This window comes from Phaseolus vulgaris, chromosome 4 (assembly GCF_051622355.1).
Source record: "Phaseolus vulgaris cultivar YP4 chromosome 4, ASM5162235v1, whole genome shotgun sequence".
NCBI classification, from domain to species: Eukaryota; Viridiplantae; Streptophyta; class Magnoliopsida; order Fabales; family Fabaceae; genus Phaseolus; species Phaseolus vulgaris.
This window is the reverse complement of record NC_143501.1, coordinates 6324086-6338790: the sequence shown is the minus strand read 5'-3', so window position 1 is coordinate 6338790 and position 14705 is coordinate 6324086. Positions and strand designations below refer to the sequence as shown.

The 14705-nt window shown below is 39.6% G+C and overlaps 3 protein-coding genes across 3 annotated transcripts; 2 read left to right on the top strand and 1 right to left on the bottom strand.

The window, feature by feature from the left end:
* The first annotated feature begins 280 nt into the window (after positions 1 to 280).
* On the top strand, positions 281 to 2989 carry LOC137837002 (receptor-like protein kinase FERONIA). Its single transcript, XM_068645814.2, has one exon. The coding sequence runs from the start codon at positions 436 to 438 to the stop codon at positions 2893 to 2895; it is 2460 nt and encodes an 819-aa protein (XP_068501915.1). The 5' UTR covers positions 281 to 435; the 3' UTR covers positions 2896 to 2989.
* A 2570-nt stretch (positions 2990 to 5559) lies between these two features.
* LOC150027850 (uncharacterized) lies at positions 5560 to 6261 on the bottom strand. The gene has a single exon (XM_090301541.1). It carries the CDS (start codon positions 6259 to 6261, stop codon positions 5560 to 5562), a length of 702 nt encoding a protein of 233 aa, XP_090157667.1.
* A 4487-nt stretch (positions 6262 to 10748) lies between these two features.
* On the top strand, positions 10749 to 13567 carry LOC137837000 (receptor-like protein kinase FERONIA). Its single transcript, XM_068645812.2, has one exon. The coding sequence runs from the start codon at positions 10852 to 10854 to the stop codon at positions 13339 to 13341; it is 2490 nt and encodes an 829-aa protein (XP_068501913.1). The 5' UTR covers positions 10749 to 10851; the 3' UTR covers positions 13342 to 13567.
* The last annotated feature ends 1138 nt before the right edge of the window (positions 13568 to 14705 follow it).

The window sequence follows — 14705 nt, the reverse complement described above, 5'->3', positions numbered from 1 at the left end:
ACGCGATAAAGTTGTTTCGGTACGTCATCACGTTAAACACGACAATGACGATCTCGCATGACGATCTGGGAGGGATAGCGACCCATGAGAACAACAACTTTCAACTTGGCCTCGTAGCATAGAAACTCGTCGAAGAGACGAAACCAGAATATGAAGATGACCGTCATTGGAGAAGTCCTCAATTGTGGTGGACAAGAGTTTCATAAAAGCATTCTCCCACATGCATCTGAAATCATTATTGTTATTATAAAATTGCCTCGGACATCATATTTTTTTGGCACATTACATTTTGCAGAGGTTGTTAACCAAAAGTTTTTGTATTTTATTTGACGCAGCTGGCAGGTAGTAGTAGTCGTATTGTTTCTCGCGGCCTTCCTAGCAATTGCAACCTAAAGATGATAATAAGTGTTGGCTCCATCACTCTCACTGCAAACCATGACCTTCAACGCTGTCATCTTCCTCCTTCTCCTCCTCTTCCCACACTTCCAAGGCTACACCCCACTCGACAATTTCACCATCACTTGCGGTTCCTCTGGAACATCCTACGACGGCCAAAGGACATGGACCGGGGACATAGATTCTATGCTCTTAACAAACGAAGACGCCACCGTTTCAGCTAAACCCACAACGCTATCTCCTTCCACCAACCATGTCCCCTACGCCACTGCTCGCCTTTCTCCTTCCCAGTTCAGTTACTCCTTCTATTTCCACACAGGGGGCCCAAAATTCCTTCGCCTCTTCTTCTTCCCCGCTTCTTACCCTTCTTTTCCTCGCACCCTCTCATCCTTCTCTGTTCACTCCAACCAATTCATCCTCCTCCAAGATTTCAACGCCTCTCTCAACGCCGACGCTGAAAACAAGGAAATCATATTCAAAGAATACATCGTCTACGTGGAGGACGGTCAGGGTCTTATCCTCATCTTCACTCCCTCGCAGTCCAACTCCTACGCTTTCATCAACGGAATCGAGGTACTTTCCATGCCAAGCAATTTATATTACACGTCAGTAACTGACACGGGCTTCACGAACGTGGGAAGTAGCAAACCCTTCGTTGTTGGAACCCGCTTTGCAATGGAGACTGGGTATAGAATCAATGTGGGAGGACAAGAAATATCGCCAAGAAACGACACCGGTTTGTTCAGAAAATGGGCCGGTGACGAAGAACGTTATTTCATTAAACAAAACACTGGTGTATCAGCAATGGCGGATAGAAAGATGAACATAACAGTGAAGACTGACTACGTGGCACCCGAGGAACTGTACAGAACAGCGCGTAGCATGGGTTCTAACGCCTCCCTGAACCAAATCAGCAACCTCACATGGGAGTTTCCCGTTGATTCTGGCTTCACTTACGTCCTCAGGCTCCACTTTTGCGAGTTTGAGCACGATATTGAAGACGCCGGTGAAAGGGTCTTCTTCATTTACATAGCAAGCAAGTTGGCGGAGAGTCGCGCTGATGTTATGTTATGGAGCCAGAAACAGAAAGGTTTCGGCGTGTATAAAGAGTATGCCGTTTTCATTTCCAAGAATATTTATCAGAAAAAGATTAACCTCTCCCTGCAATTGCATCCTTATGATAGTAGGGGTACCAAGTATAGCGATTCCTTCCTCAACGGTCTCGAGATCTTTAAAATGAGCGACACAAGGTCTAACAGCCTCGCCGGACCTAACCCGGACCCGATTAAGACACCACACCAAAAGGGAAGTAACAGAAGGCGAATGATTGGTATCACGGCGGGGATAGTATCCGGTGTCGTTTTTATCTCGCTTGTCGTTTTCTTTGTTCTGTTCTCCACCACTTCCAAGTGGACTCCGCTGTTGTTCTCAACGAACAAGTCAACCAAGGACCACAATTTTTCTCTGCCGTCTGATCAATGCCGTCGGTTTTCCCTTGTCGAGATCAAAGCCGCCACCAAAAACTTCGACAGTGCCTTCATCGTCGGCGACGGGGGATTTGGCCACGTGTACAAGGGCTACATCGAGGACGGTTCAATCCCCGTCGCCATCAAGCGCCTTAGACAGGGTTCCCAGCAGGGGGCTTGCGAGTTCGTGAACGAGATCCAGATGCTCTCGCAGCTCCGCCACCGCCATCTGGTCTCACTCATCGGTTACTGCTGCGATAACAAAGAGATGATCCTCGTTTACGACTTCATGGGACGCGGAAACCTCCGCGACCATCTCTACGGCACCGACAATCCCTCTCTCTCGTGGAAGGAGCGCTTGAAGATTTGCATTGGCGCCGCGCGCGGTCTACGCTATCTTCACAGTGGCGCGAAGCACGTGATCATTCATCGGGACGTGAAAACGACGAACATCTTGTTGGATGAGAGGTGGGTTGCGAAAGTTTCGGACTTCGGGCTATCCAAAATAGGGCCGAATGAGATGTCGAAGGCCCATGTGAGCACCGCCGTGAAAGGTAGCTTTGGGTATTTGGATCCGGAGTATTTTATTCGGCAGCGGCTGACGGAGAAGTCTGACGTGTATTCTTTGGGGGTGGTGTTGTTTGAGGTACTCTGTGCCCGTTCTGCTGTGATCCATACAGAAGAAATCGAACAGGTGTCACTAGCTAATTGGGCCAGATATTGCTACCAAAACGGGACGGTGGCGGAGATTGTGGATCCCATATTAAAGGGGAAGATCGCTCCCCAGTGTTTCGCCATGTTTTGCGAGATTGGAATCAGTTGTTTGTCACAAGAAGGGGTGCAGAGGCCTTCCATGAACGATGTCGTTTTGATGCTGGAGTCTGCATTGAAACTGCAAGAGAGTGCCGACGAAAGCGAAGAGGAAGCTCGTGAAGAAGTGTTTGATACCGAAGAGCACCACAATATTTCGAAGGACAATGATAAGTTGATGTTTGAGTTGTTTTCCGAGATTGTCGACCCAAAGCCACGTTGAAGTAACCCAATTATGCTCACCAAATGCTTGTTAAACAATTAGATTTCAAGACCTAATTAATACAATCTAGATGCTCCAGATTTTTATGTGTTTGGTTTCGTGATTGTAATGTGAAAGTTTAGTGCCATGAAATATATAATAGGATGCATGAAATAAAAGCTTGAAAATAAAGACAAAATCAAGTTACAAATAATAGAGTGGATTTAATAGTATGAATAGGACTCAAGGAAGGTTTTTTCTTGCTGCACCCTTATAATTTTTAACCGTAGCTCTAAAATTGAAAATTGCAATTTCACCATTTATAAAAGTGACTTCCATATTATATGTTTCAAAATATTCTAAAACAAGCATTCTATAATTTCCAAAACATGATTTCTAGAACAAGATTTCTACAATAAGATTTCTACAACAAACTTTCAAGAAAATACATTCTAAAATAAGGTTTTCATTACAGAATTTTTGGAACAACCTCTCGAAAAGAAATATGATACCTTCTACAACAAGCTTTCCATAATGGGTTATTCAAAACAAGTTTTCTTTAACATATGAATTGCATTCTGAAACGAACTTTTTACAACATAATTTCTAGAACAAACTTTCCACAACATAAATAATACCTTTCAAAATGAAATTTTTAGAACAACTCACTCTCTAAGAGTGCAACACGATAAATAATGGAGAAATAGCTAAAGGAAAAAGTGGTTGCAACAATGACGTCAACAACACGATATAGACACAATATTTAGTCTATTTTTTTCTTTTTAAATGGAGTCTAACTAGTAATTATGGAGTTGCAAAATCCATGAGCCCTCAAGGAAAGGAAAGAAATTTGGAAATTTGAAGGAAGGTGGTCTCGAAATGCAACAAATATATCATGAAAATGATATTGACTTCAATAACAATTTTTTTTTTACATGTATTCATCCTTTCAAATATCCCATATTTTAAAAAAAAGTGCTTCATTACTTTTTGTACCGATCAGGTAATCGGGAGTGATGACGTGGCATCAAGCGATAATATAGGCGTGTTGAACGGGACACCTGACTGACAGAAGGGAAGTACATCGAGAAGTCTGTGTAGTCGCCGATCGTTGACTTGGCGTTCTCCGATCTCTAGTGTGTGTAACCGGCGGTCACCAGAGTTGCGTCATAGTCGCCATATGTGAGTACTAGGAGATCAGGTGGTTAGAGACCGCCAAGAGGGGCACATCGCCAAAAGATCAGGAAAGCTTACTTAAGGTTTCCAAGGGGTACAAGTACGGGGGACGAGTGATATGATTGTCACGTAGCAGTGGAGGATGAGGTTATCAGATAATCATTCCCTAGCCAGAGGTCGGGGCAAGGGAACAGTTTCCCAGAACGTGCATGGTGTGCAAGTGAAGCAGATCGTGATAGCGACAGACGAGACCACAGAGAAGGTGTGCATGGTGACACCCCGTACTCGTCACTTAAGGGGTCGCGCTCCAAGGAAAGCTGTGCACCAAGTTACTCCTTGTATGGGTAACTTAGTCGAATGGCTTGAAGAGTAGAAGTGACGCTCAAGTGGAGGAAGCTCCAGATGACGACACGTGTACAACTGGATATGAGCCACGTGTCCAGAGGTGTAACCGTCAGGAGAGAGAAAATCCTCAGGTATATAAGGAACACTTAACAGACTTTTGAGGTACGCTTTCAGAATACTTTATAGCACACTAAGATTCACTGCGCACGGTTCCTTGAGTTGAGATATTCTCTCTGAGTTTTTGGTGATTCTTCCACTGACTTGAGCGTCGGAGCGCGATCGGCCGCAGCGGCGCCACTTTGTTTTCTTCAGGTTCTTGCGAGGAATTGAGACGTGAAGAACAAAGGCTAACGTGGTGCGAAGCTGATCTAGGAGGAGAAACCTTTGACGTGGCAAGACTCTTGCACTCAAGTCAACCAGCAGGATCACTTTTTTTCTATGATTTATTTATTTTATTCAATTTCATTATACTCCAAATAAATAGATTAATTTATTTATTTTGAATAATACTTTGAAGTACGAGTGTCAAACCCACAAGGAGCATTTTAATTAAAAATTTATACTGTAACACTCACTAAATATATAAACATGCATAATGATTTTGTTCATAATACATTGAAATTACAATAATGACTTTGCATATGAAACTAAAGAGCGTCAAGGTAATTTAACTACAAAATTTAGTTAACAAGATTGTGATTGAACTTAATTTATCTTATTTATCTATATTCGGGATTGATAAAAATATATAATACTCAAAATTACTTGATATTGATACAACATACTGATTCTTCATGCATGAAATTCACAGGGAAGTTTCCTAAACACGGATTCCTCAGCTATCTAGCAAATTAACCAACATTAGGATTAGATGTTGTAAAGCAATCAACATGTTGAAATTTATTACTAGCATTAAAATATATTGAATATTTTCATTTAGATCATATTTTTATAAATACTTTCTAGTTACATTTAAGAATCAAAATCAAGAATTTATTGATCAGATAAAATCTAGCAATAAGCACAAAACAAAAATACCAATAACAAGTAAAATATAGGACCATATAAATCTTACCAAAATACATGAGTTAGAAAAGATTAAGTTCAATCCCAAGAAATAAGTTAGCTACTCATTATAGTCTTTACAAACACCAAGTTAGCTACTCATGGCACGTTCTCCCTCCCCCGCCCCCTGGTTTGAGACTTCCTTGGCTGATAGGGCTGCTGCTTCGCGGGGGTATTCTTCTCTGTCGTTGCCTCATGCAACCTTAGAGGTTGAGGTCGACCTAATGCACGCGGGCGCGTGGGAACCACACACGTGCGCTTCTCGTTAACTTCCCCTTCTGCTGCAATGTGAGCCACCGCGCGACGCCTTATCTCGGCGAAGGTCTTAGGGTGGTTTCTGATAAGCAATTCACTGAAGGGGCCTGGCACAATGCCCTTTCTGAACACGTGCACCATCATCGTTTCGTCCTTGAGGTTCAACCTCACCACCTGTGCTCCAAAATGGTGAAGGAACTCTTTCAAGGACTCCCCCTGATACTGTCTTATGTCAAAAAGATCATAAGAGATGGGTGGGGTGGGGTGGGGGCGATTCGCGATGTACTGCGTTCTGAATAGCTTGGTGAGTTGTGGGAACGACGTTACGTGGCCATCAAGGAGGCTGATGAACCAATCCATCGTTGTTCCCACCAAAGTGCTCATGAACAGTTTGCATCTCACCGCGTCGGAGCCCCCAACCAACATCATTTGCGTGTGGAAAGCCGTGAGATGGGCCTCCGGGTCCTCTGTACCAATGAAGGTAACTTTGGGCCCTACTAACGTGGTCGGTATCACGGCATCCATGATTTCCTGCGAGAACGGCATCGGAAACTCCCTGGGTGGCGTCGCAGGTTCTCGATCTCCTTCCTCACGTGTGCCTTGCCTGGTTTTGCAGATCCCTGCGCAATTCTTCATTCGAAAGGCGCAGTTCTTCGTTCGTTGCTTGTGACGCAACCAAATCAGCCTGGATGTGTTCTTGGTTTGCTCTCGACGCATCCACTTCCTCTTGAAGGGCCCACATCATTTCCAGAACCTGTTGCAGGGTGAGGCTTTCGCCTCCGTTTGGTGCAACAGGACCTTGCCTCGTACTTCTCATCTTTCTGGTTCTTGCTGGTGGGACAATGTTTTGTATAGTGCCCCACGGTGGGCGCCAAATGTTCCTTCTGTTGGGTCTATTAGTGTCTAAGTTCAAGAGGGGAGGGGTGAATTGAGCTTATAAAATTTTCGCAAGATCACACAATTTTCAGTATACCAGAGACAAAAAGAACAGATTGATTTTACATGAAACAGATTGATTCTTCAGAGCAGTCTAGCACAATTTGACTTTGTTCAAATTAAAATTGTAATCAGCAAAGAGCTATAACAGAATCAGATTAATTTGATTTTATGAGTATGAAGAATACAGCTATGCCAAGAAATCAATCAACTTCATTCAACACAAGATTTTAATGAGAATGAATCTTCCTCAGGTTTTAATGAATAGACAATTTGTTTTTCAAATCAATTAAAACAGCATATACAACTGCCTTGTTTGAGATTAGAAAGCTTTAACAAATCAGGAAGAACAGTTCTTATTTAAACCCAGAATTAACAGATTCAATTTCAAAAGAACAGATTTAGTTCTTGACAGAATTAAGCAAAACCAGAAATGAGTGCAGGGATGAGAAGAAAAGGCACACAAGTTTTTATACTGGTTCACTCATACAGAGCTACATCCAGTCTCACCTTACCCCAAGGTGGAATCCACTAAAAACAGTACCAATTACTTACAAACTTAGCAGTTCTTGAACACTACAAGAACAACACCAACAATGCTGAAAAACCCTATTTCAGCACACCTTGCACTCCAAGAAACCCTATCAAGGAGTGACTAACACTTACACCTTTACAAAACAGAATAAAGGAAAGATTACACCTGAAAAGAAGATGCAAGAACTCAAAACCAGTAGTTCAATTTGCTGCAGAACTGCACCAGCACCTTCACCAAGATCAAAGGTTTCCTAGAACAAGCACACTTGAAAATCTCTTTGGAAAACCTTTCAAAAATCTTTCCATCCTTCTTCTCACATGGAAAATGTTTGATCTCTGTAAAAAACGTAATTGCTCAGCTCACTCTCATGTGAGAGAGACTTTTCTTTATATAGAAAAGCAGTTTCTAACTTGTTTTCAAAAATCAGTTGAAAAGCAGTTATGAAAACAACAAATTCATTTTTGAACTTAACAGATTTATTTTTGTGAAAACCGCCAACTCAGCTAACTGAAATAACTGTCTGAGTTGTACCTTTGGTGCCCTAACTAACTTGTGAAAAACCTTTTAACTGACCAGAAGGGCAAACCGATTCTTTCACAATGAAACAGATTAAATGAGAGCAAATAGGCCAGCTCAGCTTTAACTGAAATAATGATCTAAGCTTTGCCTGTGGTGCCCTAACATAAATTTAGAAAAGCCTTTTAACAGAGAAGAAATAAACAGATTCTTTCTCCATAAAACAGATTTATTTGTGTACTGATTTAAAACTTTTAAAATCATTTTAAAAAGCTTTTCAAAAACCATTTAACCACATCATGTGCTTGATCTAGACTTGGTTAGGCATCTAGGATAGGTTATACAGCAAAAGGCAATCATACACACTTACAAGCCTAATTACAAATGAATCTAAAAACCTATTACAATTTTCAAAGCACTCAAGCCATTTTCTTCATCAAACACATATCAAGTCTTGGTAGGGAAGAAGCTTCCTCCAGCTTCAACACCTTCCGGTTGACCAAATGCGTCTATGTCACTCTCACATCCAAAATCCCTGCGCTCGCACGTGCTTTCCCTTTGGTTGAATGCTTGAAAACACAAAGACAAAGGGCGCCCTAGAGGTCGTTTGCACTTTGACGCTCAAGTCAATCTTAGGGCTAGGGAACACCAAAACTCTTTACATAAAACTGTAACTGTGTGTGTTAAGCGGCGCATATGAATAGCGTTCCTTGCCAAGTTTGTTACTTCCCTTTATATAGACTGAAAACTAGGGTTTCCACTATTTCCATTACCCGAAATAGGCTTCCTGAGGGGGTGGGCCCCAGCGCCGCAACTACCCACCTTAGGATAACCTAGCGCGTGGGGTTCCCTAATTGGAGTGCAACCTCTGACAGGATGACCACCTGGATGCCTCCTCGTGCACCTGATCTTTATGGTCACCCGTCTTGGGAGCGCCCTAATTGTTCACGTGCCATGCATGCAGTTCACCGTTGGAACGTGACCCTCACAGGTCGTATCCTTTCCAGTGATCTAGCAATACTTCTCTGCCTTTGCATAATTCTCACCTAAGCAAGACATTCTTACTTGAGTGAATTCTAACTTGAGGAGTTCAAAACATCAAAACTCCTATTTTCTATCTTCTTATGATTTCTTTCATGCATCTTCCAATCCCTTTCTTTCTCTTTTCTTAATTACCTAAAATTTATACAAAAATAATATTAAATATCTTATTTTTTTTATGACTCAAACATATATTTAAATTTAGTAATTCTCAAATTAGGGATGATTTCAATTTTAAACAGCCATTAAGACCAAAAGTGACCAACTTTTGTCATGTAAATTTAATAAATAATGATACTTATTAGTAAGGATGGAGTGAATTTCTAAAACGCAAATTCATTTATTTATATAAAAAAAATTGTGAAATAACTCACTATTATATAAAAAAATTAAACAAATTAAGTTAACAAAATTTAAAAGTTTATAACAATACGATAAATTAAAATGTCAATTTTCAATATTCATTTTCAATTTAGTTACATCCTTCATATTAAACAATGTTAGGAAAACAAAGTTTTATCTTCAATTTTTTTTCTAGGTTTGTTTTCAAATATTAAAACTTCAATTTGGTTCTTATTTTTTAATTTTCAAAATTATTAATTCACATAAAAGAATAAATGTAAAATTAGTCTATCTAAAATGTGTTAGTATTTTATATAAAATTTCCAAAGTCATAATTATTTATTTTTATGCTTATAAAAACATTTTTATTTAAATTTTATGATATTACAAATTTTATAAGATTCTCTTTCCTCAATCATTTTTATTTATTTTTAAGTACTTCTTCTACCTATTATTTTATTTACTCAACAGTTTGTATCTTTGTATTTCATTTCTTTCTTAATCTTTTCAAATTTTTATTTTTAATAATTTTAATATTAGGAATTCTTCTTTAATTATATCAAATATTAATCAAAAGAATAATACTCCAATTCACTTTTAACATTTATAACCAGCTTAACAATTAAACTATTTTAATTACATTTACTTATCATTAACAAAGAATTGAATGATATCCTCTAAAAAAAATTTAAAAGATATCGTCAAATTTTTTTTAAAGTTAACACACGTATGTATCGTCATAACCAACACATTTACGAAATAAAACTTCATAAGTTTGTAAAAAAAATTAAAAAAATATGCGTTGGCCCAATCTGTACTAATATTTCTAATTAATAAATTAAAAAATAATTTTATTAGTCCATGCTTAACTCTAACATCTATGCTTTTCTTGATAATAAATATATTTTTGTATTAAATATAAATAGATTAAAAGTATAGTATTTTTATGTCTAGGAAGAGGTTATCAAAATTGCTTGATTAAATTAAGATTTAAGACACAATATTTTTATAACATGGGACCGTATCTTTAATCAAGTATTATATCAATATTAAAAATATAAGTAAATGAAGATAAAAATTAAATTTAACTAATAAAATTTAAAGACATAATATTTTTATAACATGGGTTGTTAAAATTCAAAATTTAAATTACGATTAATAATTATCTTGAAACTTGATTATCTAAAAGAGAGAATATTGAATTTAGTATTATATGAATATTCAAAATATAAGTTAAATGAAGATACAAATTAAATTTAACAAAAAAAATGAAAAATATAAATAAAAAAATAAATATTTGATATAAAAAAAAGCACCTGACCTGAAAAAAAAAACAAAAAACGTTGAAAGAAACGATAATTATTTATTCACACTAATTTAAATTCGATGGAGGATAATATTTAGGTTAAGAAAATAGTCATGTGTGTGAAGTATAAGGAGCTCAAAATTGAATAAGAATGTTATAAATTTACCATCTTACCACTTATATCATTCATTTTATCAGTATTCAAAATTTTAATTTTATAAGAGTGGTAAAATATAATTAAATTTAATGAAAAATTAAAATTTATAAAATTAATGTTATCTGTATATTTTTTTGTTCTATACTGAAGAAGAAACCGTCAACTAAATAGACAGGCAGTGAGCTTTCGCTAACAAACAACGCTGCATGTTCTTTTCTCCATGCCTTCCATGTAATTCTAACCTAACACTCATGATAAGTCTTTCGCGACTTCATTCACTTCTGTTCCCTCCCACCAGAAACAATGGCTATCACCTTCATCACCTCCTTGACACTCTTCTTCTTCCTTCTACACTTCTCCGTACATCTCCAGGCCTACACCCCGGAGGATATTTTCACCATCAGTTGCGGCTCCACCGGGATATCCTTCGACGGTCAAAGAAGGTGGATCGGCGACGAAGACACAAAGTACTTATCTTTCAAAGACGGCTCCGTTTCAGAGAAGGCAACAACACAGTCTCCTTCCACCAATCAAATCCCCTACTCCAGTGCACGCTTGTCCCGTTCCCAATTCAACTACTCCTTCCCCGTCTCCCCAGGCCCCAAATTCATTCGCCTCTTCTTCTACCCTTCCGACTACCCTTCCTTTCCCCGCAACCAAGCTTCTTTCACCCATCAATCCAACCAATTCACTCTCCTCAACGCTTTCAACGCCTCTCTTCACGCCGACGCTCAAGCCACTCAGACTATCTTCCGAGAATACGTGGTCAACGTCAACCACGGTGAGAGGCTTATCGTCACCTTCACTCCATCCGATCCAAACTCCTACGCTTTCATCAACGGAATTGAGGTGCTTTCCATGCCAACGGATTTATATTATACTCAACGAAATGATATAGGATTCACGCTAGTGGGACATGGTACGCTATTAAGCGTTGGAACCAGCGATGCGCTCCAGACTGAGTATAGAATCAACTCTGGAGGCCAAGAAATCCCGCCACAAAACGACACCGGTTTGTTTAGGGATTGGGCTGACGAACTACCTTATTTTATTAAACAAAATCCAAAGAATAATGACCTACAAGCTGACATCGATGGGGAGATGAACATAACCGTGAATCCTGATTACGTGGCACCGAAGGAACTGTTCAGAACAGCGCGTAGCCAGGGCACAAACGGCACTCTGAACAAAATCAGCTACCTCACTTGGGTGTTCCCCGTTGATTGTGGCTTCACTTACGTTCTCAGGCTCCACTTTTGCGAGCTTGATCCTCTTATCAATGACATCGCTGACAGACAATTCTTCATTTACATAAATAGCCAGTTGGCTGAAGAACGTGCAGATGTAATGAAATGGAGTAAGAAACAAAAAGGCCTAGCTGTGCACAAAAACTACGCCGTTATGATTCCCAAGAATGGTAATCAGAAAAGGTTTAATCTCTCGCTTCAAATGCACCCTTACGAAAGCGGTGTGGATACGAGATACAGCGACCCCTTCCTGAACGGTCTCGAGATCTTTAAAATCAGCGAAGCCGAATCAAACAACCTAGCCGGACGCAACCCAGACCCGGTTCAGTCTAACAGCCACGCCGGACCGGACCCGATTAATAACAGAAGGCGGATGATTGGTATCACGGCGGGGGTAGTATCCGGTGTTGTTTTCATCTCGCTTGTCGTTTTCTTTGTCCTGTTCTCCACCACTTCCAAGTGGACTCCACTGTTGTTCTTAACGAAGTCAACCAACGACCACAATTTTTCTCTGCCATCTGATCAATGCCGTCGGTTTACCATCGTCGAGATCAAAGCCGCCACCAAAATCTTCGACAGCGCCTTCATCGTCGGCGACGGGGGATTTGGCCACGTGTACAAGGGCTTCATCAAAGACGGTTCAATCCCCGTCGCAATCAAGCGCCTTAGACAGGGTTCCCAGCAGGGGGCTTGCGAGTTCTTGAACGAGATCCAGATGCTTTCACAGCTCCGCCACCGCCATCTGGTATCACTCATCGGTTACTGCTGCGATAAGAAAGAGATGATCCTGGTTTACGACTATATGGGACGTGGAAACCTTCGCGACCATCTCTACGGCACCGACAATCCCTCCCTCTCGTGGAGGCAGCGCTTGAAGATTTGCATTGGCGCCGCGCGCGGTCTACGCTATCTTCACAGTGGCGCGAAGCACATGATCATCCATCGGGACGTGAAAACGACGAACATCTTGCTGGACGAGAGGTGGGTGGCGAAAGTTTCGGACTTCGGGCTATCCAAAATAGGGCCAAATGAGATGTCGAAGGCCCATGTGAGCACCGCCGTGAAAGGCAGCTTTGGGTATTTGGATCCGGAGTATTTTATTCGGCAGCGGCTGACGGAGAAGTCTGATGTGTACTCTTTTGGGGTGGTGTTGTTTGAGGTACTCTGTGCCCGTTCTCCTCTGATCCATACGGAAGAAACCGAACAGGTGTCACTAGCTAGTTGGGCCAGATATTGCTACCAAAACGGGACAGTGGCGGAGATTGTGGATCCCATATTAAAGGGGAAGATCGCTCCCCAGTGTTTCGCCATGTTTTGCGAGATTGGAATCAGTTGTTTGTCACAAGAAGGGATGCAGAGGCCGTCCATGAACGATGTCGTTTTGATGCTGGAGTCTGCATTGAAACTGCAAGAGAGTGCCGACGAAAGCGAAGAGGGAGTTCGTGAAGATGTGATTGATACAGAAGAGCACCACAATAATTCCAAGGACAATGATAAGTTGATGCTTGAGTTGTTTTCCGAGATTGTCGACCCAAAGCCACGTTGAAGTAACCCAATTATGCTCACCAAATGCTTGTTAAACAATTAGATTTCAAGAACTAATACAATCTTGATGCTCCAGATTTATGTGTTTAGTTTCGTGATTGTAATGTGAAAGTTTCTCAGTATATAAATCAACCGGCTTCTATCTCTTCCCAATGATGACCCGTGCAAGGTTTCTTGCTAAATTTTCCTATTCTCCACCGAAATACATGAGCCAGTTTTTTATCAAAGTCTATTTATACACTAATATCCTATTATTATCTATTATAAGCTCGTAGTTATATTATATTATATAAATAAATAAATCATACATTTTTAATGGAACAACATACTTATTAATTCTTTTGAATATTATTTTTGCTATTATTTGATTGATTTTCGTGTTTTTATTCTAAAGTATATTTATCTTATTCTGAGATATTCAAATCCGTACTATGTTTTACCTGTGACAAATAATGGGACTCAATCTAATAATTCAAACAATCGCATCATATAAGTATTACATTAATAATTTAAAAAAACCTAGTGATCAAGTCATATCAATAATCGATTTTTTTTTGGTTTAATTTCAAATACCCAAAAAATTATAAATCATATCAATATATTTAATAAAGTAATAGTTCTTTTTCAATTTACAATTTGTTTCTACCGAAAATGAACTTGGAGTAACTCGGTGAATACTGCATGTTTCTTAGGAAAACAAATTTTTAGTTCGTCTCCAATGAAAGGAGGAGGTCCATCTCCACAAAGCATTGAATAGTTATAATGAGATATAAATGGATTTTATAACAGTAATTTATAACTGCTAATAACTTATAACCGGTTTATGGTCGAATTTATGTGTCTTAAATATAATATTAAACAAACAGTTATTGTCTGAATGTACACGGTCGTAATTGGAGGTATGTACAGAAAGCCCCCTAGCTCAGAATTCGAGAAGATGTATAGGTAGATAAATTTGAAGGATGAACGAGATTAGTTTGGACCTGTTTGGATTTAGCATAGGTCAACCCTTTATTGTGATTTTGAGTAATGAATATTTCTCATAATCGTTTGAATTCGGATTGTGACTTGACCGTTTGGTTCAAGTTTGATAAAGTTTTTTTTATGTTCGTTTAAACTCGAATAACAGTATCATTATAAACTTTTATGTGTAAAAAGGAAATGAACTTTACTTTAAAGGAATAAGCCTTGTTCCTACCGGTTGACCAAGAATGTTTTCGTGCGTCTATGTCAATCTCACGCCCAGAATCCCTCCGCTTACTCGTGTTTTCCTTCTTGTTTGAATGCCTGAAAACACAAAGACAAAGGGCGCCCTAGAGGCCATTTGCACTCCGACGCTCAAAATAGGCTTCCTGAGGGGGTGGG

Excerpts from the sequence above, each read along its gene's own strand:
- LOC137837000 (XM_068645812.2), top strand. The coding sequence starts at position 10,852 with ATGGCTATCACCTTCATCACCTCCTTGACACTCTTCTTCTTCCTTCTA.
- LOC137837002 (XM_068645814.2), top strand. The coding sequence starts at position 436 with ATGACCTTCAACGCTGTCATCTTCCTCCTTCTCCTCCTCTTCCCACAC.
- LOC150027850 (XM_090301541.1), bottom strand. The coding sequence starts at position 6,261 with ATGCCGTTCTCGCAGGAAATCATGGATGCCGTGATACCGACCACGTTA.